The sequence below is a fragment of the Branchiostoma floridae genome, chromosome 5, assembly GCF_000003815.2.
Source record: "Branchiostoma floridae strain S238N-H82 chromosome 5, Bfl_VNyyK, whole genome shotgun sequence".
NCBI lineage: Eukaryota > Metazoa > Chordata > Leptocardii > Amphioxiformes > Branchiostomatidae > Branchiostoma > Branchiostoma floridae.
In genome coordinates this window covers 2,218,589-2,241,686 of record NC_049983.1, presented here as the reverse complement: position 1 = coordinate 2,241,686, position 23,098 = coordinate 2,218,589, and the positions used below count along the sequence as shown (strand labels likewise).

The 23,098-nt window shown below is 40.1% G+C and overlaps 1 protein-coding gene across 1 annotated transcript in view; it reads right to left on the bottom strand.

The window, feature by feature from the left end:
- The window catches only part of LOC118415506 (scavenger receptor cysteine-rich domain-containing group B protein-like), a 23,487-nt gene extending 1,387 nt beyond the window's left edge, over positions 1-22,100 (bottom strand). Inside the window, exons 1-8 of the mRNA XM_035820167.1 lie at positions 22,083-22,100; positions 21,675-21,918; positions 20,311-20,550; positions 8,828-9,136; positions 6,756-7,068; positions 3,600-3,919; positions 1,154-1,462; positions 845-973 (exon numbers count right to left, since the gene is read on the bottom strand). Coding sequence (XP_035676060.1) covers positions 845-973; positions 1,154-1,462; positions 3,600-3,919; positions 6,756-7,068; positions 8,828-9,136; positions 20,311-20,550; positions 21,675-21,918; positions 22,083-22,100 — 1,882 coding nt within the window. The remainder of the gene's footprint in view (positions 1-844; positions 974-1,153; positions 1,463-3,599; positions 3,920-6,755; positions 7,069-8,827; positions 9,137-20,310; positions 20,551-21,674; positions 21,919-22,082) is intronic.
- Between the last annotated feature and the right edge of the window lie 998 nt (positions 22,101-23,098).

Sequence of the window (23,098 nt, the reverse complement as noted above, 5' to 3'; positions counted from 1 at the left end):
AAAATGATGATATGCATGCGCATGTTGGTAATTCAGCGACAAAGAATTGCTCTCAGACATTTAAGGCACGCGTACCTTCCGCTACCGCGAAAATGACCCTGTCGGGATCTCCATATCCTCAAAAACTACGATTTTAACCCTATTCAGACAGGGGGAGGGGCTTTTGAGGCCTGCACCAACTTTGACGCCCAATAACGCCAGAACGGCTTATGCTAAAGCCACCTAATTTTGTGTTTTTTTTCATAAAATATTGTTGACAACAATTTCAGCAAGTTTGACAAATTTTCCATTTTTGTTGGTGTTGCCATGGCAACCGTTTGTTGGCAGGCAGTTTTGCCAAAGAATCGCTAATTTCGGTTCTAACAAATTGAATGTATTTTTCACGTTTATTTACGTTTATTTTCAAGTGATCATTTGTTGCAAAAAAAAGCATTTTGAAAATTCAAGGTGGTGGATACATTATGGTGGAGTCAAACTGGCCTCTTCGATGTGCATGACGTCACTTTCTGACGTCATTTTGACTTCATTGATGTTGCTATTGGCAACAGAGGTCGTACCAAACGTTATCACTTTGTTATGTGCACTTGCTGGTACGTTTTCGTAGCAAAACCGCAGTATGGTCGAAATATGCAGTGTTTCTTTACCTACGGGACCGAAAATCGAGTGGCCGTGGCCGCGTTGGACAGCTGGCCGCTATGGACTATTTCTGGATGCTTATGTCAATGGGACAAGTTCAAGGGGCCGACAAAAAGTGACAGCACAGGTTTGACTGTACTGGTTAATAGACTAAATGAAGGGGGTTATAAACATTAACAGCCTAGGCTAGAATATTGTAATCGCCCACCTCCCTTGTAGAAACACCAAGGTGCAGTAGGTGACGTATCATAGCAGCATCCCTTCATCTCACACTCCCCTGGAGTAATGCCAGGCCAGCCGCAATCCCGTCGCCTAGTTGGCTCCACCTCGCAGCTTCCTGGTAATGCCATAGTAAATAACAAATACGGGGCTCATTGCGCAGGCACTAATTTGGCCTCGTCTTTTGTCTGTACGTAATGTGACACTGAATTTTAACCTATCCTCAATGTATTACGTCCCGTACATGCGTGCTGGCCTTTACGTGGAGGCATCGTAAAAACAACAACACCTGACTCACCGTCCAAGCAGACAACACCAGCGTCCTCGCTGTGTCCACAGTTATGTGAGCCCCATCCGTTGTGGCTGCAGTGTTGGATGTTTGTTTCGGAACCCCCGCAGGCCAAGTCGTCCAGCCAGATCTGACCTGTCCCCGCCCCGAAGGCTGCTTGAGATCGGGCCGCTTCAGCGCCAACGTATCCCAGCTGACGACAGATCACGTGGGCGTCGTTCATGTCAAAAGCGTCGTCACAGACGGTCCCCCACTGTCTGTTAAGGTACACTTCAACCCTGCCTTCCTTAAAAGAACTTCCACCGACGAGTCGGATGGCTGAAATATAAAAACCACATTGTCATTGAAAGAAAACTTCACAATTTCTGCGTTTTCTTTTCTTATGAGTACTACTTCCTAATGATCTAAAATTTATTTGCATCTATTTTTTATTCGTGTATGTGCGTGAATGTTGTGTGTCATATTCGTTTTACACTTGAAGCTTTCGATAACTAGTAGTATGTACATTAAGTAATTTTGGACAACTTCGTATACCTGCAACATAATTTAGCCACTGCCCTAGGTACAATGACATCACATAACACACAACTCCAGACAGCTTCGTACAAATGCCACCCTCATCTATACTGCCTACTGTACCAAGTTAGATGCCGTTACGTAATATTGCACATATTTGCACAACTTCGTACACATGCTTCCCTAACCTGCGTGCTGTGCAAAGTTAGATGACGTCACGTAACTTTGTACAACTTTGCACACATTCCTCCCTATCCATCCTAAGATATTCTAGACAACATGATTTTATGTATGTAAGAAAAAAGCAGAATGAAGCAAATGTGAAAATAATCGTTAGAACCGAAAGCGACGTTCTTCAAAAATGTCTGTCAACTGACGGTTACCATGGCAACGGCAAAACATTAAAGCTGTTCAATATCCCAAAATTGTTTCCAATTAGATATTAGAGAGGGTCTGCATGGGGGGTCCTGACAACGCTTTACGCTAAATTCGGGACGGTCGACAACGATTTACGTTAAATTCACGAAGGCAGGCAACGTTTTACGCTAAATTCAGACAGGCTGACAACGGTTTACGCTAAATTCTGGAAGGCTGGCAACACTCGACAGAGGCGGGGGCGTGCTCCGCAAGAAAGATTGAAATTTTGACTCTCTGAAACACTATTTCTGCATTCTGTAACACTATACCTGTATTTTGAAGGGAAATTTTCGCTGGCAAACAAAGCTAAGTTAAATGGCATATCTAATTAAAGAGTCCCAGGGGTTCAGCTTAAGCTTATGAGGGTGACGCCAGCCAACTTATTTTTGCCACGTCGAGAGCCGAAGGAAAGTCCGGGAAAATTTTGAAATCCTGCCCCCCTGAAACGCCAGTGTTTTTGGCTATTATAGAAAACTAAGTGAAATTACATTTCTATCAGTAAAAAATGTGTTTGAGGTTGACACGTCACATCCCCCAGCCATGATACATATTTTTACGAAGTCGATGACCGAAGGTGAATAGAGTGGCAAAGGAGATCCGGCTAAATTTTGAAATCTTGACCCTCTATAAAACGATATTTTGTGCATTTTGGTGGGCAAATTTCTATTAGCAAAACAGATCTTCGAGGTTGACACACATCCCCAACATATTGTCAGAATTTCGAGTTCCAAAGGCGCGAGGCGGCACAAGGAGGACCATGGAAATTTTGAAATCTTGACCCTCTAAGATGATATTTCCTGCATTCTGATGGGCAAATTTTGCTGGCAGACTAAGCTAACTTCAAAAAAAAAAAGAAGATTTTTGAGGGTATATACCATATTTTTACCATGTCGATGACCGAAGGTGAAAGGAGTCGCAAGTGAGGTCCGGCGAAATTTTGAAATCTTGATCCTCTGAAACGCAATTTCCTGTGTTTTGAAGGACTAAATTTACTGGTAGACTACGTTTCGACTTACGAAATTTGGGAGGCCAGGCTACGATTTACGGGTAATTTTTAGGCTTAATTACGCTTTACGTGAAATTTTAGGCTAGACTACGCCTTACGTGAAATACACTGGCTACGCTTTACGGTAAATTTTCCATCCTCACTACGAATTACGTGAAATAAAATAGCTTACCCTACGAATTACGGGAATTAAAAAGGCCTGCCTACGCCTTACGGAAAAGAGCATGCAGACCCTCATTAGAAAATCTAACCAAATTTGTTGGCTCAAGCGTAAGCCGCTCTGGCCACAATGACATAAAAGTTGGCTCAAAAGCAACCCCGTTTGAATAGGGTTAAGCTACATTAAAAAAAAAAAAAAATAGAATAGAAAACGATCCATACACATAGATTGGAAAGACCCGGCGTTCTTCTTTCTACAATCATTTTTAGACGTTAGATGTAAGGCCAGCAAAATTCTACACGTTCACAAGTTTGTCATTTTGTACGTCACATGAAAAAAAAACAACATTAAATCACCTTTCGGGCAGACCACGCCAGCGTCCTTATTGTGCCCACAGTTATTTGAGCCCCATCCGCTGTGACTGCAGTATTCAATGTTTGCCTCGGAACCCACACAGGCCACGTTGTCCAGCCAGATTGGACCTGCCCCCGCTCCAAAGGCTGCTCCGGATCGGGCCTCGGCAGGGCCTCCGTATCCCAGCTCTTGGCAGACTACGTTGGCGTCGTTCCAGTCAAATTCGTCGTCACAGACGGTTCCCCACTGTCCGCCATGGTACACTTCAACCCTGCCCTCCATGAACGAACTTCCACCAACGAGTCGGATGCCTGAAAAGAAACTGTATTGAATGGAAGCTTGATAAATTTTTGGTTTTCGTCATATCTTTCTTCGGTCAAAATCTATTATCCTTTTGAGCTTACGGACATCAAGAACTCAATACTCTTTCCGGTGAATCACAGTTATGTCTTCTTCATTGATTCTGTCTTATGTTAAGTACAATTTTAGAATATTACACTAAAATGAATGTAATAGATCAACAATGCTTCAATGATAGCATGGACACAGACATCGTTTTAACCCATATGGGTATTTAACCCTATCCAGACTGGGGGAGGGGGGTAGGCTAAAAGTGCCTGCGGCAACTTTGACCCCCTATAGCTCCCAAACGGCTTGTGCTAGAACAACCAAAATTTGTGAGTATTCCTTAAATATTGATGGCAACAATTTTAAGAAAATTGGGGAAGTTAATGATTTATCGTGTTGCCATGGAAACGGGTTTCTGAAAGGCAAATTTTACAAAAAGCACTAATTTTGGTTTAAACAATGGGATTTTTAGATTTTCTTGCTAAACCAAACATCTTTTTATATATCTTTGATATCTAAGACATCTTAGTTGAAAATTTATATTTAAATATTCATAAATCATGCTAATGAGATGACGTAATTGGTCAAAATCCAAGATGGCCGACAATATCATAATGAAAAGTATAACAAGCTTATTTTCACTCAAATTTCATCACTACTTGGTATTTTCTTACAGAAAAAATTCATGCAGACGTTTTTAATCCATTTTGAAGGGGTTTTAGCGTTTTATGTTGAAAAAAATGTATCTTGCAAAATTTAAGGTTGATAATTCAAGATGGCGGATAGCTAAACTACAGATGACGTCATTCTATGACGTCATTTTGACGTCGTTGCGTCGGCTTTTGACAATAGAAGTCTTATAACACTTAAGTATTAATAAGAAATCTTTATTGGTAACTTTTTGAGTGAGATATTTAGTTATGGGAATTCCCCGTTTAAGCCAAAAAATATCAATTAATGACGTCATAATTGCGTTATTTTACGTCGTAATGATAAAAAAATGTCAGGAATTATAAATCTTCATGAGCACAACCTTTCATGCAAATTTGGTGATAGAACAGTAAGCCGTTTTGAAAAAAAAGAAGTGGGGGGTCGAATGAGAAGCCCCCTCCCAGGCCAGGGAAGGCCCGAAAAGCCCAGTCCGGATAGGGTTAATTATGAAATCTACACCATAGTGCATAAGATCTGAATTATGTTTGACAAAGTTGTGTTCTCTAGCAACAAAACCTTACAACTACATTTTTGAAACCGAAAATAGCGATTTTTGTCATTTTTTTCCCGTCAGGAAATCATTCAGTCTCGAGAGACTATGGAGTTGCGCTCTTGGTGTTGATATTGGGACGTAGTCAGGTGTGGCTTGTACTCTCCAAGCAAAGTTCAGACTCAGGCTGAATAACTCAAGAAAGGTTGGGTGGATTGGTTTCATACTTGGTGTGTTGGTAGTGTGTGATGAAAGCTGGAAATTTTTAGATTTTGGGCCCCCTAGCGAATCCCCTTTGTACTGCAGTGCAACTTCCGGTTTTGCTATCTGGGTGTTCTGAACATACTATGGTCACGATATTCGAATGTTAGATAGCTCTTGTGCTCAGAAATAAGTCACATAATTTTGGGCCCCCTAGCGTCTAGTTTTGGGATAGCAGGGGCATTTTTGTCAAAAGCTTCTGAAGAGGAGAACTTCTCAGGAAGGGAACAGCGGATTTTCATGATTTTTTGTATGTAGGTACCTTAGACAATGTTGTACAAGATAAAATACTATTTATGCAAAATAGGAGCACATTTGCATAATAAATGGTAATTTTCTGTAATAGCATTTTTTTCAATGTATGTCTTGTTCTAGACATGCTATGGTCTTGACATTTAAGCGGTAGATAGCTTTTTGTGTCATGACAAAGTAAACCAAGTTTCAGCTCCCTAAAATTTAATTTGGGAACTGCAGGGGCGTTTTTGTCAATACATTCCAAAAAGGATAACTGCAGAAAGGATTGAGGGATTATCATCATATTAGGCATGCAGGTAGCTTGGGCAAAGATGTTCATAATGATATGCATGTTATGCAAATGAGGAATTAATTTGCATAATTAATTTGTTAATTTGGAAATTGTTTAATTCGATTGTTTTCAATGACTGGACTTCAATAAATGCAACACCTGTTAGTTATGATGGGTGGATTATAAGCAGATACCAAATATGGTAATGAGGAACGTATTTGGAAAATTTATGTAAAAATTGCTAAACCGCTTAATAATTAATGATGGAAATTTTATTATTGTGACACGTGTACGTTAGTCAATGGTGAACAATGCCATGCATAAATTATGTTAATGTATCAGTCAATTGCTTGAAATTTACAAAAGCTCTTAATATTCATGGAGGTATTAGGTCGCCGAACTCTAGTTTCTTCCTTTTTTTTAGTCTTTTTTATCGGGCTTTCTATCTTGTATTGGATCTTGTAATGACTGGCGGACTTCAAGAAAAATGACAAAATAGAAAGCCCAATTAAACGTCTGGAAAAGGGTATTAAAAATACAAACGGAGCCTAACCTCTGCTTTGAGAATAAGGCAAGGGACAAGACTCAATGCAGTAGAGGATGTTGCTCACGACAAAGGCTCTGTTGATCTTGATCTTTGTGTGCTCAGTAAGCTTACCATTCTTCCAGGTAATCTTGTTTGTTGGAGCTCTGTGTCATGCGAGAGGGGGTCTGGTATTTTTTAGCATGGACAAAATCTTGGACGTCGTCCATTTTATAGTCAATCATGCTGATGGTTTGGAAATGTCATTCTGTACATCACTTAAAATGAAAACTATTCACCTACTCTTTAGGCAGACCACACCAGCGTCCTCACTGTGCCCACAGTTATGTGAGCCCCATCCGTTGTGGCTGCAGTTACCGATGTTTGTCTCGGAACCCCCGCAGGCCAAGTTGTCCAGCCAGATCGGGTCTGACCCCTCCCCAAAGGCAGCTTGAGATCGGGCCTCGGCAGCACTTCCGTATCCCAGCTGACGGCAGACCACGTGGGCGTCGTTCATGTCAAAATCGTCGTCACAGACGGTCCCCCACTGTCCGTCATAGTACACTTCAACCCTGCCCTCGCTTGATGAACGTCCACCAACGAGTCGGATGTCTGAAAAAAAGACGATGTGGACATATAATTGAAAGTTATTTTACAACTTCATGTTTTTTTTGTTCGATTCAAATCTATTTTCCTTTCGAGCTGAAGTTTTACTTGTCACCTGTTTGGTGGATTTTTGCAATGTCTATGGAATTATTTTCTAGTCACAATGTAAAAAAAGGGCAACATAACCCTATTTCTGTCAATTTCTTTTGAGACTGATCTTACTATTTAACGATTTATTGTGTGACATCTCGTTTAAAGATAATGATGTGGCAATAATATACAGTCAAACATGTCCAAGACGACCACCCGGGGGACCGGAAAAAGTGGTCGATTTGGGCAGGTGGTCGCTGAGAAGAGTATCGACTCAAAACCTGCCCGATGCAAAGTATAAATGGTTTCCGTTGTGTTTAATGGCAAATGGCAAGCACACTGCACGCACGCAAAGAAGCGAGGTCTTTAATGTCAAATACAACACGCACACTGTAATTGTAAATTTAACCCCAAGCTTTTATCGAGCTTTTATCCGATACAGCGTATCTATACACTAACGTTTTGGACAGTAAGGGAACTTTGATGCTGTCAGTTACCATTCAAGCCTTTATGCGTCGCTATGTTCTTGATCTGAAATAATTACGGTGCACTTCTCGAATTCGATGCCCGGTGCGTCCCTATAGCGTACTTACCCACGGGTAAATGTACAGTACAATTAGACAAAAGCACTCACACGTACAGATCTTTCTTAAAAAGGTATAAGCTACACAGATCTTTCTTAAAAAAGTATGAGGCTATATATACGTTTCAGCATTCGTTCACTTTATAATGATATAGATTTAAAAAAAAACTTCTGTAACAACTAAATTCGGATTTCGGCACAAAATTGCGCTGGTTATCATTATAAGTCGATGAAAGCCTCAATTTTGAAAATGATGCGGTCGTTATGGGTCCCAATTCGGGCTGGTCGCGGTCGCGTTGGCGAGGTGGTCGTTGAGAAAAGGTCGCTTAATGCTTACGTCAATGGAAAAAAAAACTCGGGACCGAGAAAAAGCGGTCGAAATGGCCAGGTGGTCGCTGAGAAGAGGTGGTCGCTCGGACAGGTTTGACTGTATTACAATGTGATATAAAGTCAAATATGACCGATACTTGGGATCATGGAAATGCAGTGTTCTCAGAAAACTTAAGTTATACAACAAAAATATAACAACAAGTGAAGATATTTTTTCCTGGTCACTTGCAATGAGGCTTAGGGAAAATTTGGGATAAAACGATTATTCTATTAATATTTCACCTGTTTAAGAAACACCTTTTAGACGATAGTTTGGAACGGAAATTGTATGGGAAAGTGACAAAACTAGGGGGTGGATACAAAACCGGTTTTTCTTACTGGACCGGTAAAAAACGGACCTGAAAAAATTAGGTGGACCGGGTGTTGTACCATATTAGAAAATGAATTGATTATATGATCGGGCATTCACACATTCCGAGGTTACCTGTCGAGGAAAATAACAAGAGCGAAGTAGAGTAGAGTCTATAGGCATTTATACCAACTTTTACAGTCAACAGTTAGTTAGCGTTGTAAAAATTTTAAAACGTCACTGGGAGTCGAAGACTCCACTAAGCAGATTTCTTTCTTTCGAAATGGACCATTGTTAAGTATCGTCCATTCACACAATGAATAAGGTCCAGGTCTAAACCTGGACCTAATCTTCTTGACCTGTACCGGTACCCACCACTAGACGAAACGCAAGAGCAAAAACTCTTGACTCACCGTCCGTGCAGACCACACCAGCGTCCTCACTGTGCCCACAGTTATGTGAGCCCCATCCGTTGTGGCCACAGTGTCCGATGTTTGTCTCGGAACCCTCGCAGGCCAAGTTGTCCAGCCAGGTCGGGTCTGATCCTGCCCCGAAGGCTGCATCAGATCGGGCCTCGGCAGCGAATACGAACCCCAGCTGACGGGAGATCACGCTGGCGTCGTTCATGTCAAAATCGTCGTCACAGACGGTCCCCCACTGTCCGCCATGGTACACTTCAACCCTGCCCCTCCTTGACGAACGTCCACCCACGAGTCGGATGCCTGAAAAAAGACGAAATTTAACGGAAACTTCACCACTATTGGGGTTCCCTCTATGTAAATTGGTGCCATTCAATTTTCTATAACCTAGGGACATGTGAATCTCACTCGATGTCACCTGCCTGGTGGATCCATGAATAAAGGGTCAAACAAATAAACAAACAAAAACCCCTGCAATGTCTATCACTATTGTTATATTAGGGAATAAACTAGAGTTCGGGGACCCCAATTTCCACATTTTTTGGTAAATTTTATGCTTGGTAATGATTGCCTGTGACTGCCTTACACTTCTGTTAGCAAAATTTGTATGCATGAATATTCACAAGGCCACTAACTACTAAAAAGCAACACAAGGGTTAAATCCTTATCATTCAGCATTAACAAGATGTGATAGTGTTTGTTACTATGACATTCCTATTTTGCAATTGCAGATAATAGACGGTGATCTGAAATATTAAAAAAAACATGCATGCTTAAAGTTACATTGATCTGATAAGCTTTATTTAACAGGTCAATTGTTTGCTCCCACTATGTTAAAAACACCTGCCAGCTGTGAAAAACATTTCAGCTTTATTTATTTCATTCGGGGGGGGGGGGGGGCTTTGGGGGCCGCGCATACTTTTATCTCGTATAACGCCAGAACGACTTATGCTAGAGCTACCAAATTTGATCAAATGATTATGTGTATTGCATATGTATTGTTTATCTTTCGCTTTTCCATAGACGATATAAATAATTTGATGATGACACCTTACAAATACTAACCTCACCTCCCCGGTCCCATAGCCTCATCGGCCGTAGGGGCAGCAATGCCATCAACTAACACAGAAACAAAACTTGTTACAAGTTACCCCGACAGGACACTCCCGGGTCGCACTCTTGTGTCTCCTCAGTATCTCCATCACACTCCGCCCCGCCGTTAGCTGGTGACGGATTGGTGCAGCTTCGGTCCCGAGTCTGCGTACCGACTCCACACATCATGCTGCAGTCAGACCATGGGCTCCAGTCAGACCAGCCGCCACCAACTACATAAAAACAGGAAAAGGGTAGTCTGAAACCAACTGAAAATACAGCTTTTCAAGACGACTCCTAAAGAAATCTTTGTTATGTTTCTTATCAAGAGCTTAAAGAGAGGTAGCTAAACTGACACATAGATGATTGTAACATTTTACTAAAATCACAATATTTTCATGCAGGATGAAAATTTTCTATTAAAAAAATCAATAAAATGATTATTTGTTCGAAATGGCGTATACACTATGTGTCTTTTGCGTTTCCTTTCAAATTGTTAATGTGGATAATAGAAAATTGGCACCTTGGAAATACAAGTACAACTAAAGAGCTTGAAATTACCTGGACAGGAAACTCCGGAATCGCACTCTTGTGTCTCCTCAGCATCTCCACCACACTCCGCCCCACCGTGCTCTGGTGCCGGATTGGTGCAGCTTCGGTCCCGAGTCTGCATACCGACTCCACACGTTACGCTGCAGGCAGACCATGGGCTCCAGTCAGACAATCCGCCATCAACTACATGAAAAACAGGGGAAAGTTGGTCTGGAACAAACTAAAATTAAAAATTTCAAGACGACTACTAGAGGGAAAACTCGGATGTCAGTGTCGTCGTCATTGGCAACAAAAGACTTAGCAGACATAGACACTAAATGAGATGAGCTTTATAGTCATCATTTTGTTCAATTCATTTAAGTATAGCGGAAATTTCATATTTTGACGATTTTAGCCCAAAATATGACCTTATGACGTCATAATCACCTTATATTACGTCATAACGATACCAAAAATACAGAAAATATTACTTTACTAGTAAATCATCCCCTCTAAATTTGGTGATCGTAACCCAAGCCGTTTTGAAATTACGAAGGGGGGGTCAAAAGAGCACCCCCCGGGGACTCCCAGGAATCCCAAAAAAGCCTGGTCTAGATAGGGTTAAATTCAATAATTAGTATGACATAGTTTTTCAAGGGAATTAGACAATAAAATCAATTAACGGCGTCATAATCACATCATATAAAGGCCATAAAGATAAAAATTTAAGGAAATACAAAACCTAACCAGCAAATCATCACTTGCAAATTTGGTGGTCGCACAGCACAGTAGGCCGTTTTGAAATTATGAAGGGGAGTCGAATAAGCCCTCCCCTCTCCTCCAGAACAGTGAATGCCAAAAAAGCCAATTCTGGATAGGTTTTTAACACACATTTTAGCACCCGTATGAGTTAACGTTGTGGGTAGGTACTCTTCTATTAATATGTAGTCTTCAGACTTGAATAAAGGCACTGTCCTTAATTTTTATTATTAGGCAAAGGTTTCTGTACGTAAAAATTTTCTCTTTGTATTTCAAAAAAAAAAATTCAAAAACAAATGTTTCCCATAGCAAAACTCTACATTCATAAGTAGTTTACCTACGTGTTTGTGTAGCTTGTGTAACGTTGACCGGAATCACACGTGGAAAACTTGTGTTCGCCATAGACTGCAGAGAAAGACTGGTGTTCGCCACCTTCAAGGTGATTCTGTCGATTTTCACTCCGACATGCGTGATTCTACCTGTACATTGTGAAAACGTTACCTAATTATCACTTAATGTGAGACAAGATACTTATTTGACTCGTACATCTCATGTGACAACGGCATGGAACTTATTACTGTATCACTTACTGACCTTCATCTGTTGCATGATATTTATATTTTTGCATCAAGAATGGGTCGGAAACCATAGATACGCTACAGAGTTTGTTACGTACGGTCCCTTGTTTACCTTTGTTTTCCCTTTTTTTTCTCTCAACGGGACTTATTATGGCATAAATGACCGAAGGTATAAAGAAGGTATATATACAATGTATATAACAGGCAGAAGCACCAGTCATACTGGACATATCTGTAATAATTTTCGCGTTACACAACAATAAAATGTATACACATTGATCTGCAAACAATGTAAAATCTTCACTGTGGTACTTCCTGACTATTGCAAACAATAGGTATAAGCCTAAAGACATGTATACACCTTACTTATTCATGCAAGCATTAGTATATAGTTTAACACATTCGATACTTACTGGCTATGTTGCTCAACCGTGTTTTGTTCAAAGCTTCTGTGCCGTTCTTCCAGTGCACACCCAGTGTCATAATAGCCAGAAAGGTGCACGTCAACCTCAATTGTAACATCATCAAAACAAACCTTTCAACTTTGTATCTACAGGAAACAGATCAACAATTTCCCTAGCCAGAATGTTTCGCTCAGTTCTAAAAGTAGACAGATACTATGTTCAGCCTAATCATGTTGGTAGTGATAAAAACCTTTGCTTGCAAGACGTTTCTTTCAACTTGTTGGTTAACATAACAACCCGAAAACTCATTAACTTCTAGTGCCCCTAATTACGTAACCTATACCATGTCCCATTATCGAACCAATTAAGCGATTTACCAAGTCGCCTCCCGGGGTGTATCAGGCGAAATGAATGTGTTAAAATTACATTAAACCTATTCAGGCTTTTTAGTCTTCCAAGGACAGGAAGGGGAGGGGGTGGTGGGTGTTGTCTTCTTTTGAGGCCCAACCTTCTGACTCCTGTTTAACTCTTTAACACATTAATCTATGGCCGCCAAATTTTAAGAGAATGATGCAGACATAATATCATAAGATTCTAAGAATGCAGACGCTATGATGATCTAACTTGACGTGATTATGACATCATCAATTTGACTGTACTGGCTGGAATCGTTAAAAAGGAGCATTCCCAGAAAACTTTAAGGTATGCTACAAAATGTAACAGCAAGTGCAGGTAACAGAATGGTGGACCTTTGTTGCCAATATCATTATCAATGAGGTCAAAATTTCTTCATAAAATTAAGTCATGCATATATAAGATACCAGTTGGGCTCCATCATCTTATATCCACTAGCTCGAATTTTTCAAAAATATTTTTTGCAAGAAATAATCACAAAAGATTTAAAAAAATAGATCGAGAATGTTCATGTAAGGTTAATGATCCAAAATGGCGGACTATTATGTCTAACTGGTTTTCAATAAATATAACAAGAATTCATTACAGGTGGTGCATGAAAAAATACCAAACATGCAACTAAGGAACTAATTTGAAAATTTATACAAAATTGTCAAAACTGCTTAAAGATAAATGATAGAGACTATAATGTGTTAGTTGAAGGCAAATATCTACATGCATGAATTATGCAAATGATTAAGTAACTTGCATAAAATCTATTAGTATGTCATTATGTTATGAGATTGCCGAACTCTAGTTTGGAAGTTGTTTTCTCTGAACACACATTGATGCTAAGCACATGAATGATACACATTATAAGTAAGGGCACTAAGTGTTTGTAAACCGAACTGTACAGGTTTTGTAAACGGGTTAAACCTTCCAGAAACAACGTGGCTGGCAGTTTTCTTTTGATTAAGAATTATTAAGAATTAAAAGAAATGAAACTAATGTAACATCATCAAAACCAAACGATCACCAAATTTAGAGGGGATGATGTACTAGTAAAGTTTTATATATTCTGTAAGTTTGGTATCGTTATGACGTAATAGGACGTAATTATGACGTCATAATGTCATATTTTAGGCTAAAATCGTCTACATATGAAATTTCCGCTATACTTAAATGTGTTTAAGAAAACGATGACTATAAAGGTTATCGTATTGGTGTCTAAGTCTGCCAAAACTTTTGTTGCCAATGACGACGACACTGACGTCAATATGACGTCAGAAAGTGACGTCATTTGTCCGTCATCTTGGATCGACAAGCTTGAATTTTCTAAAATACGACTTTCTCCACATGTAACCCCAAAACCCAATGGAAGTGGACTAAAAAGGTTCAAATGATTGTGTTTTGTAAGAAAATAAAAGATTTTGACGGAATTTGATTAAAAAAAAACTAGTATTTATCGTTGGTTTATGCCTGTCGCCAGATTCTTTAACAAACGTTACCACCACTAGTACGATGGTTGCCACGGTTATATTATGCACGTATAAGACTAGAAATGGCCGTTTTGGTGACGCTGTGCAGTTTTTCTGGCTTCCTGAAGGAAAGTGCCCAAATTCCCCCGCTTCTGTCAACACTGTATCGTCCGGTTGTTATGGCCGTGGGTGACAATGATTCAGTCAATCTAATAGATTTTAGTATGTACCTTATGGTATACAGAACACCCAAGTTTACTTTAATTTTAGTTAAGTATTTTATGATAATCATTGTAAATTCATGGTAAGAGCACCTGCTAACATACAGGAGGGTCACAAAACAAAAAGAAAGTGCCGAAATTACCTTTAAGTTACTAAAGTGAAACACTCCATTCAGCTAATTTTTTTCGGTCGGCATTGACTTGTGAATAAAAAAAGTTGTATTAACAGGGCATGTCAATCAAAGCCACTGTAACTTTTTATTCAAGCAAACAATTTGAACCAAGACGTGTTTAATCGAGTGCTAGCCCTAAACCGTAGGAAGGCTATTTATATTTCAGCCATATATAGTATGGTGAAATATATTGTATTCGTAATGTTTATATTTCAGCCATACATAGTATGGTGAAATATATTGTATTCGTAATGTTTCTTCTTTCTTTCTTTCTTCTTTCTCCTGTCAAATCTTCAAAGTGATTCATCTCCACCGTTCCTGGACCGAATGACCTGAAATTTGGCACAGGGGTAGAATGGGCCAATACCTTGATGCTTTTCTCAGTTTTTGTCATATCTGCCTCTAAAATGATTTTATTGAGGTTTCAAGGTCATGTTTTGACCAAAATAAAATATATTGTCCCCCTGTACCCTGGTCTTACAATGGAATGGCCTGAAATTTAGTGTAGATAGGCATTAGATAGTTGGTAAAATTATCCAAGTAAAATTTTTGACATAAACTACTTTAAAATGATTAATTTTGGCACTTTTCTGAGGGGTAACTTGTTTTCTCTTGGCCTCCTGGTGTGACCTTCCGTGACCCCGCACAGAGCCACACCTGTGCGCGTCAGCCGGAGAGTTAATTGAATCAAAGACCTAGCCAATCAGCGAAGAGGAGGCCAAAGGCTAATTAATATTCATAAGCGGGGCCTCATGATCTCGTATATAGCAGTGTTCCCGCCAGGGGGAGCGAAGCCCGCCTAAGGCTCTCGCATTTTAGACTATTCAGAAGGCCTTATATTGTATCAGTTCTTAGGGGCATATCTATGATAATCGCAGCAGTCACTTAACTTCTCTTCAGGAGTTTAGCGTAACACTATTTCAGGTCAAACCGTCAAAGGCAACTAAAAACAAACTTTAACGTTACTGAGTTCAACAGTACTTATAACTTGTTATCCGAAGTTGAAACGCTAGCGATGGTATTTTCGCTGCGCTGTTAGCTCCGTGCGACTGTTGTTGACGGTCTTATAACGGTATTTTTTGCACCCCTGTACCCTGGTATGAGTAACGTTTGGTATAGATAGGCATAAGATAGTTGGTAAAATGATCCAAGTAAAATTTTTGGCATAAAGTACTGTAAAGGGCTTAATTACAGCACTTTTTTATAGGGGAAATTGGTTTTCTTTCGTTCTCCATGCCATGACCTTTCGGACGTTCACCAAACAGAGCCGACATCTGCACCTGCGTCTAGCCGGCAGGAAGAGTTAATTCAATTAATGGTTCAGCCAATCAGCGAAGAGGAAAGCGAAGGCTAATTAATATTCATAAGCGGGACCACACAATACGATAACTTGAAGACTCGTCGGACAGGGGTCCGGGGGCCGCCGAATGTCCCTGGCGGGGTCCAGGGGCAGGGTCACTGTGGGGGGGACCCAGGTGGACGAAGCCCCCCCCCCCCCCCGGAAGCTCTTGCATTTTAGACTATTGAGAAGGCTTCTTTTATCAGTTTTTTTAGGGTCATATCTACGATAATCGTAGCTGTCACTTACTTCTCTTCAGCAGTTTGACTTTAAAATATTTCGGGTCAAAGCTTCAAAGACAACTAAAACCTCATAAACTACAAACTTTACTTAGCTCAACAGTATACAAAAATATTGTACGGGTTGACATCCTTAGTTGAAGCGATTATTTATAGCGCTAGTATCTTCGCTGCGCCGTTAGCCGCCGTGCGACTTTTGTTGACGGTCTGATATCCCTACGTCGCCGCCCCGCTGATATTCCCACGGACATGTTTCAAGAAAAATACCCAGCAAAAAACGCTGTTCTGCGTCAAATTCTATTCTATAAAACATGTGGGACTCAGTGTTACAGTCTAAATATTTTGTAGAAGCACCGCTGTAGGAAAGAAGGTCCAAGCAATGTAAAACATCACGTAGCATGAAGTTCGCTGTCCACTGGCACACAGCACATGACTGTTTGAAACTCTAAGTCTAATCAACAGCCGTGTTTGATTGATAGCCGGCGGTCCTTTGATGAAGTCGGCGAAAGGTGCGTTTGTTAGAAAATCTGCGTTTAGTTTTGATACGTAATTATAAGTTAGACAGTGGCGAGAATGATTATTTTCTCATCAATATATCTCTTCAGAATTATTTGAACTTAATTGTACATCTAAACAATTGGCTTACCTGTGCAATGTTTATATGATTAATGATCAGTGTTCTGAAATCATGTGTAACGTATGGCTCCTAGTCAATAGATCAGCATTTTCTCTATAGTGACCACCTGTCTATAGTGGCCACATTTCCTAGTGCTGTTGTTGTTTGACATAAACTTTGAACATTTAAATCGTAAGTAACTTTAAACTGCCAGAGTTTCAGCCCAATAAAACACTCTCAGCGCCAGGGTATGAACAGACTGACCAGACAGACGAAAATAAATCCTCGAACAAAGTTCAATCATATCTTCCGTGTCTGGCAGGAAGTTGTTAAACTAAAATAAGAATAGGCTCGATGGCTGATTGCATACAAAGTAAAACAGTTTAACAGTTTTACAGCTTGAAGAAAACAAACGCTCCTACAGTACCTGCACCTGCTTGATGATTATTAAATCGTATGCCCTACTTGAATAAAAAAAGTTCACTGCAATAATAAATGTACCCACATCACAAGGAGCTTATACTTTTTTAAACTTACACCTAGTTATCGTACTGAAGATTGTTAATGACATTACATGAAGTCATTCAACAATTTTCAGTCATGATGAAAATTTTCCGAATGGAAGGTGTGATTATTGTCATTTTCTGAAAAATAGAAGCAAGCTCTGTTTTTACCTGGAATCAATTCACAATACCAGTCCACTTTGGGGGATAATGTACTGTTAATTAAGAGGATGTTCCATTTTTGCGCAGGGGTGATTTGGAACAGTCCAATGTTGCGTGGGAAGGGGTATGGCTGAAATATGCTGTATTTGCTCTTAAGCAAATGTCGGCCTTTCTAGTTCTTCCTGTGCCCCAGCATCATGGATGTAGTCTGCAATGGTCCTTGCTTTGTGTGGACAGGTGTTGTCATATTGCAGAATGACATTTGGTCCAATATTGAAGAGGAAGGATATTGCGCCTGGATGGAGGATGGTGTCCATATATTTAACAACATTGAAGTTGCCTGGAATGATGACGAGTCTTGCTTTTCCTATGGCGTTTATTCCGCTCCACACAACTGCATCCACCACCAAACGCTAAAAAGTTATTCTTCAACAATCATGTCAGCGTGTGGTTCTTCTTGCCGCCTCGACCTCCACGCTTTGATTTGGCCATCCAACTGCCAAAATGGCACATATATTCTACTCACATGTGCTAAAACAAACTTGTATGTTCTGTATACCTTACGTGACCTAAAATAGGTTTGGTTGAATCACTGGCACGCGATGGTTGAATCACTGACACGCGACAAATACCAACAGGACAATACAGTGTTGAACAGAAGCAGGGGAATTTGCGCACTTTTTTTGGTGACCCACTCATGTAAGCAGGCCTGGTGCTCCTTTCATGAGTTAACAATCATAGTAAGTTTGATACCATAAGAAAGGGAATCACACAAGCTTTTTCATTGACATGTAATACATTGAAATTTATGCAGAAATAACGGAAATATGATATACCAAAGTTGATATTCGAAAGTGTTTGTGCCGACATTATATACCATGTAGATTCATGTTAAGTCAGGCATAGCATGAACACATGTCAGAACTGTATCGTTCAGTAAAACAATTTGATAAAAAGACGCAAAATCGAAGAAAGTATTTTTCTTAGACTGCTTTACAGTCTGTGACTGCACATGATATTTCTATCATATTTGAAATGCAAGTCAAACAAATAGAATTCCTGTCTTATTTCTAATTATTAATAACCTAATGACCGAATAAAAAGCTACCATCGCTTGCTTTTTTTGCTGTCGATGGATGGTCTTTCTCCGACATCTGAACAACTTCCAGCCAAAACTAATTCATAATATTAAACATCTATATCATCAATTATAGATCTATTTCAAACACTGAAATAACATTTAAAATTCTGACATCGATAAACCCAAAACAAGTGCGTGTAGCAACACTTTAAAATCACAACAGATATCCTTAGAGACACGTCATTAAGAATTTAAAAGGCGCACAACATAGGGTATCGGTGAGTTTCTTAGTCTGTCAGTCCTACATTTGACATGTCGATATTTATCACAGTTTCTGTTGTGATAGTCCGATCCTTTTTTCGGCAGTATTGACGGTCTGTGACTTTCCAAGTAAGTTCCGAACTTTAAACTACAGCGTCGACTGTGGCTAAACAGTCATATACGAGAATGACAGTGTACTATGAGTGATTTCTTTAATACTGACATCGCAAACAACACATCACACTTGCAGTCATAAGACTGAATTTTGGTGAAAGAAATGGATACAATTATCGTACACAGTATAATGGGTTAAGAGTGTGATTCTAATATGTATATGGCAGAATTTGGGGAATTATTGCGATCTGTCATTTAAATATAACTTTTGAATAGTTCTTGCGATGTTCGTTTTGACGCTTTGTTCGTTTTAACGCTTTGTCTCCAAGTGGAGGTGCCTGGCAGACGAATCGTTGGCTGTTGAAGCATTTCGTACTTACATAATTTATACATATATCGTTCATGTGACACTACCAATGCAGATTGGTCTGAGAACCCAATAAACTGGGCTCAAACAGTCTTGAAACAGTCTTACAAGTTGATGTTGGTTGGTTAAAGGGGCTGAATAAATTAAAGGTACTACTATTGTTCACTTTTTATCTGACTATGCAAGAAATGAAATTGAATGGAACCAAATGAGTTTAATTTGCAACAGAACACAATAAGAAAATCAGCCCATTTTAGCCCTATAGTTTTAACACCGCATAAATGAGGTGTTAAAACTCAGGTGAGTGTTTCTTTGTGCAGCTATGCATATCAATAATGAATAGATTACACTGATGTGTGAAGTCCCTTGTTGGTAACCGGTGGGTTCTGACCAGCACTGCACATTGGTACCCCACACGAGTTTTAATCCAATGTGCTCCTCAGGATTACCGCCCTGTTGGAAAAGGAAGGATTGGTTAATGTAAGTTACATGAGCAAACATCCGATTTTTTCTGATATATTAGAATCGCTATCAAGATATGAAGTGGTCTAGGACATTAAGGACATTGCCTTTAGGAAAGGCATAAACGATGCAGGATGATTTACAAAGGCAAATATACTTGTTAATGTATGTTTGAAACGCCCTAACTGTTGTCAGAATACCGTGCAGCGACTGCATGTACATCAACACAAAGTAGATACAAGGGGTGATCAATCATCATCATCATCGGCCGATGTGTTTACACACGACGGGGTTATATTGCCCCTTACTGCCTCTACAACATCTCTTCCGTTTTCTTCCGTTTTTGAGGCTACCAACTTCAATTTGCTGAAAACTTTTGTAGCCTATATAGGAAAGTCGTGTAAAGTGCCTTTCCCAAGGGCACAAGATCGGTGACACGGCGGGGTTTGAACTCAGAACCTTCTGGACCTGAGTCAAACGTGCTGACGATTGCGCCACGCGGTCCCACATCTACCGTAAAGATACAAAAATAGATTCCTTAGTCCAATAGCATATTTTAATAGTATTGACGTACGTCTTACGGAGGTTATATAATGACTGATTGATGTGTATAAAAAATTGAAACGTTGCGGAGCAGATGTAGTGGTTAGTACAGATGAATAAAGATCATATGACAGAGCTTAGGTTACATAATCAGACATTACCACAAGTTGGTACGTCACAGTACTCCCATCTCATGAAGAGGTCTATGGTGTAGCACCAAACTCTCTGTGAGCCGTCAGGATTCCGGCAGTAGTTCCCATTCAGTCCGGATGATGGTTTATTAGCAGGCGTGTTGTCGTGGATATGAGGAAACCTAATGTCCCAGCGTTGACACGTCCTGCCTGATGCGGTCATAGAGACAGTTCCTCGGTAGGACGCTCCATTCCCCTCCTGGCAACCTCCTAGTTGATGAAAGTTAAAATGTAGTATTAACACACGCTGTCTTGAGTTTCAAGATTGGTATATGCAAGTTTGTGAAGGACATGGTTATGAGTCATGGTGCATAGCCTGCCATGCAGGACACACGAGATGAATGGTACTGACAGGGCACCGGTAACTCATGTGCTACTATCTGGTGAAATCGTTTGACTTGTCGACTATTTAACCCAATTCGGATAGAGAGGCCTGAGCCAACTTTCATGTCGCATATCTTTAGAACTGCGTACGCTAGAGCCACCAAATTTTGTAAGATTTCCTAACATTTAGTTGGCAACGATTTTAGCAGGCTTGGACACTTTTCTTTGTTTTTCGGATTACCATTGCAACTATTTGTTGACCGGTATTTTTGACGAAAATGGCTAATTTTAGTTCTAACAAAAAGAATGTATTTTTCATGTTTATGTGCCACATTACTGCTATCTTATTACGTAAAGAAAACCTCATTTTATCAAGAATATCTTTCAAGATTGGATAACATTATAGGAAATGTCTGCCGTAAGCCATTCGGGCGTATGCGACAAGAAAGTTGAAACAGGTCTAAATAGGCCTAAGTCTGAATATGGTTATTGAATTTGTTCTATAATTGTAGGCTGTCACCACCATGACCTATTTTGGCTTGTTATTCCTCTGTTAAACACTGGTCACATATGTCACACGAAAGATCTACCATCATGAAATAAGCCAATCATATAAAAGATTAAAATCGAGGAGCAGATGTAGTACAGATGATAGATCATAACATTTTCATGTAAGGCCACACCAATTTAATTGGTTGCTTCCCGGATATCCCGACCCATTTTTTTCGAATTTGGAAAAAAATTAAGTCGCAAGAAATATAGGTTTTGCTCTTGCAGACGTGTAAAAAAAATCAAATTAAGAGTTTCATTGGATAAATTATGCCATGGAAAGCTGAAAACTTGACTACTAACCTTGTTTTTTGTGTTATATAAGTTCACCCCAGACTTTTTGCAATTTTTTTGGTGTCTTTTTTTTCGACCGACCGACTCAATATTTTTCTGAAAAATCCGAGAAGCAAGAAATTAAATTGGTGTGGCCAAAAGGTTACATAACAGTAGACCTTACGTACCACAGAATGGACCGTCACAATACTCATATCTCTTGAAGAGATCCGTGGTGTAGCACCAGATTCCGTGTTCGCCGTCCGGGTTCCGGCAGTAGTTGTGCTCCAGTCCGGATGATGGGTGATTAGCTGGTGTCTTGACGTGTATATGAGGAAACTGACTGTCCCAGCGTTGACACGTCCTGCCTGATGCGGTCACAGAGACAGTTCCTCGGTAGGACGCTCCATTTCCCTCCTGGCAATCTTCTGCCTGTCCTGGTTGACCCAATTTAAAAAAAAAAACACAGTATTAACACACACTGTCTTGATTTTCGACTAAGGTATAAGCAAGTTTGGATAGGACATGGTTTGAAAGCAGACGTGGTGTTATAGAGCATGGCTTTTTGTGCAGCACACGAGCTGAATGCTACTGACATGGCAGTTGTAACTCATGTGCGTTCTATCGTTTCAAATTGTTGACTTAATCTTGCATTCGTGGTTCAAAACGTCTTGCTGTACGATCACCAAATTTGCAGGGGATGATACGTTCGTCAAGTTTTATGACTCGTAAAGCTTTATATCACTTTTACGTAATATGACGTAGTTCTGTATTTGTATCTGTATCTATATAGCCGTTCGGAGTAACACACCAGCTTGAATATAGTTATGCATGAATATTCACATGACCCTTAACTAGTAAAATGCAACACAAGGGTTGTCATTCAGCATTAACAAGGTATCACAGTGTTTGTGGCATGCAAGATAGCACCTAATTTCTTTATAAAATGAATTTACAGAAACGGTTTGAGTACATGTCGTGACTATGACACTCCTATTCTGTAATTGCAGATAATAGGTAATTTGAAATATCCAAAAAAAACTTTTTCAAAGTTACATTGATCTAAAGAGTTTTATTTTACAGGCCAATTAATTGCCCCCCCCCCCCCTTTCCTCTGTGAGAAACTGCACCCCCGTTAAGGAGAACCAACCTTGTACTCAATTTAATACTTTTGATTAAGGGACTGGTCGATATTTAGCGGGGGGGAGGGGGCGCCACACACGGGGGGGGGGCTAAAAAAAAAAAACGGGGGCGGGGGGAGGGCCTAAGAAAAAAAATTGAGCGGGGGGGAGGGCCTAGGAAAAAGTTTTTCTCGGACTATCAGTGAAATTTGTTCGTCAAAATGCCGGAAATGGTGATAGGATGAGCGGACATCCTGTGTAATTGTATGTGAGGCACCCCCACACCTGGGATGGTTTATTCCGCGATAACACGTGACTGGATGTGATGCAGGGACTTTTACTCCGCACGTTTTCTGCAAAATTTTCGTCATTTTCGTCACTTTGAGCCGATGTCATGGAATCGGTACGCCCTAAACGGACGGCTAAGATACCTGCGAGGCTTGTGGACACGGACATACAAGTCGAAATACAGAAAGTGGCCGAGGAAATAA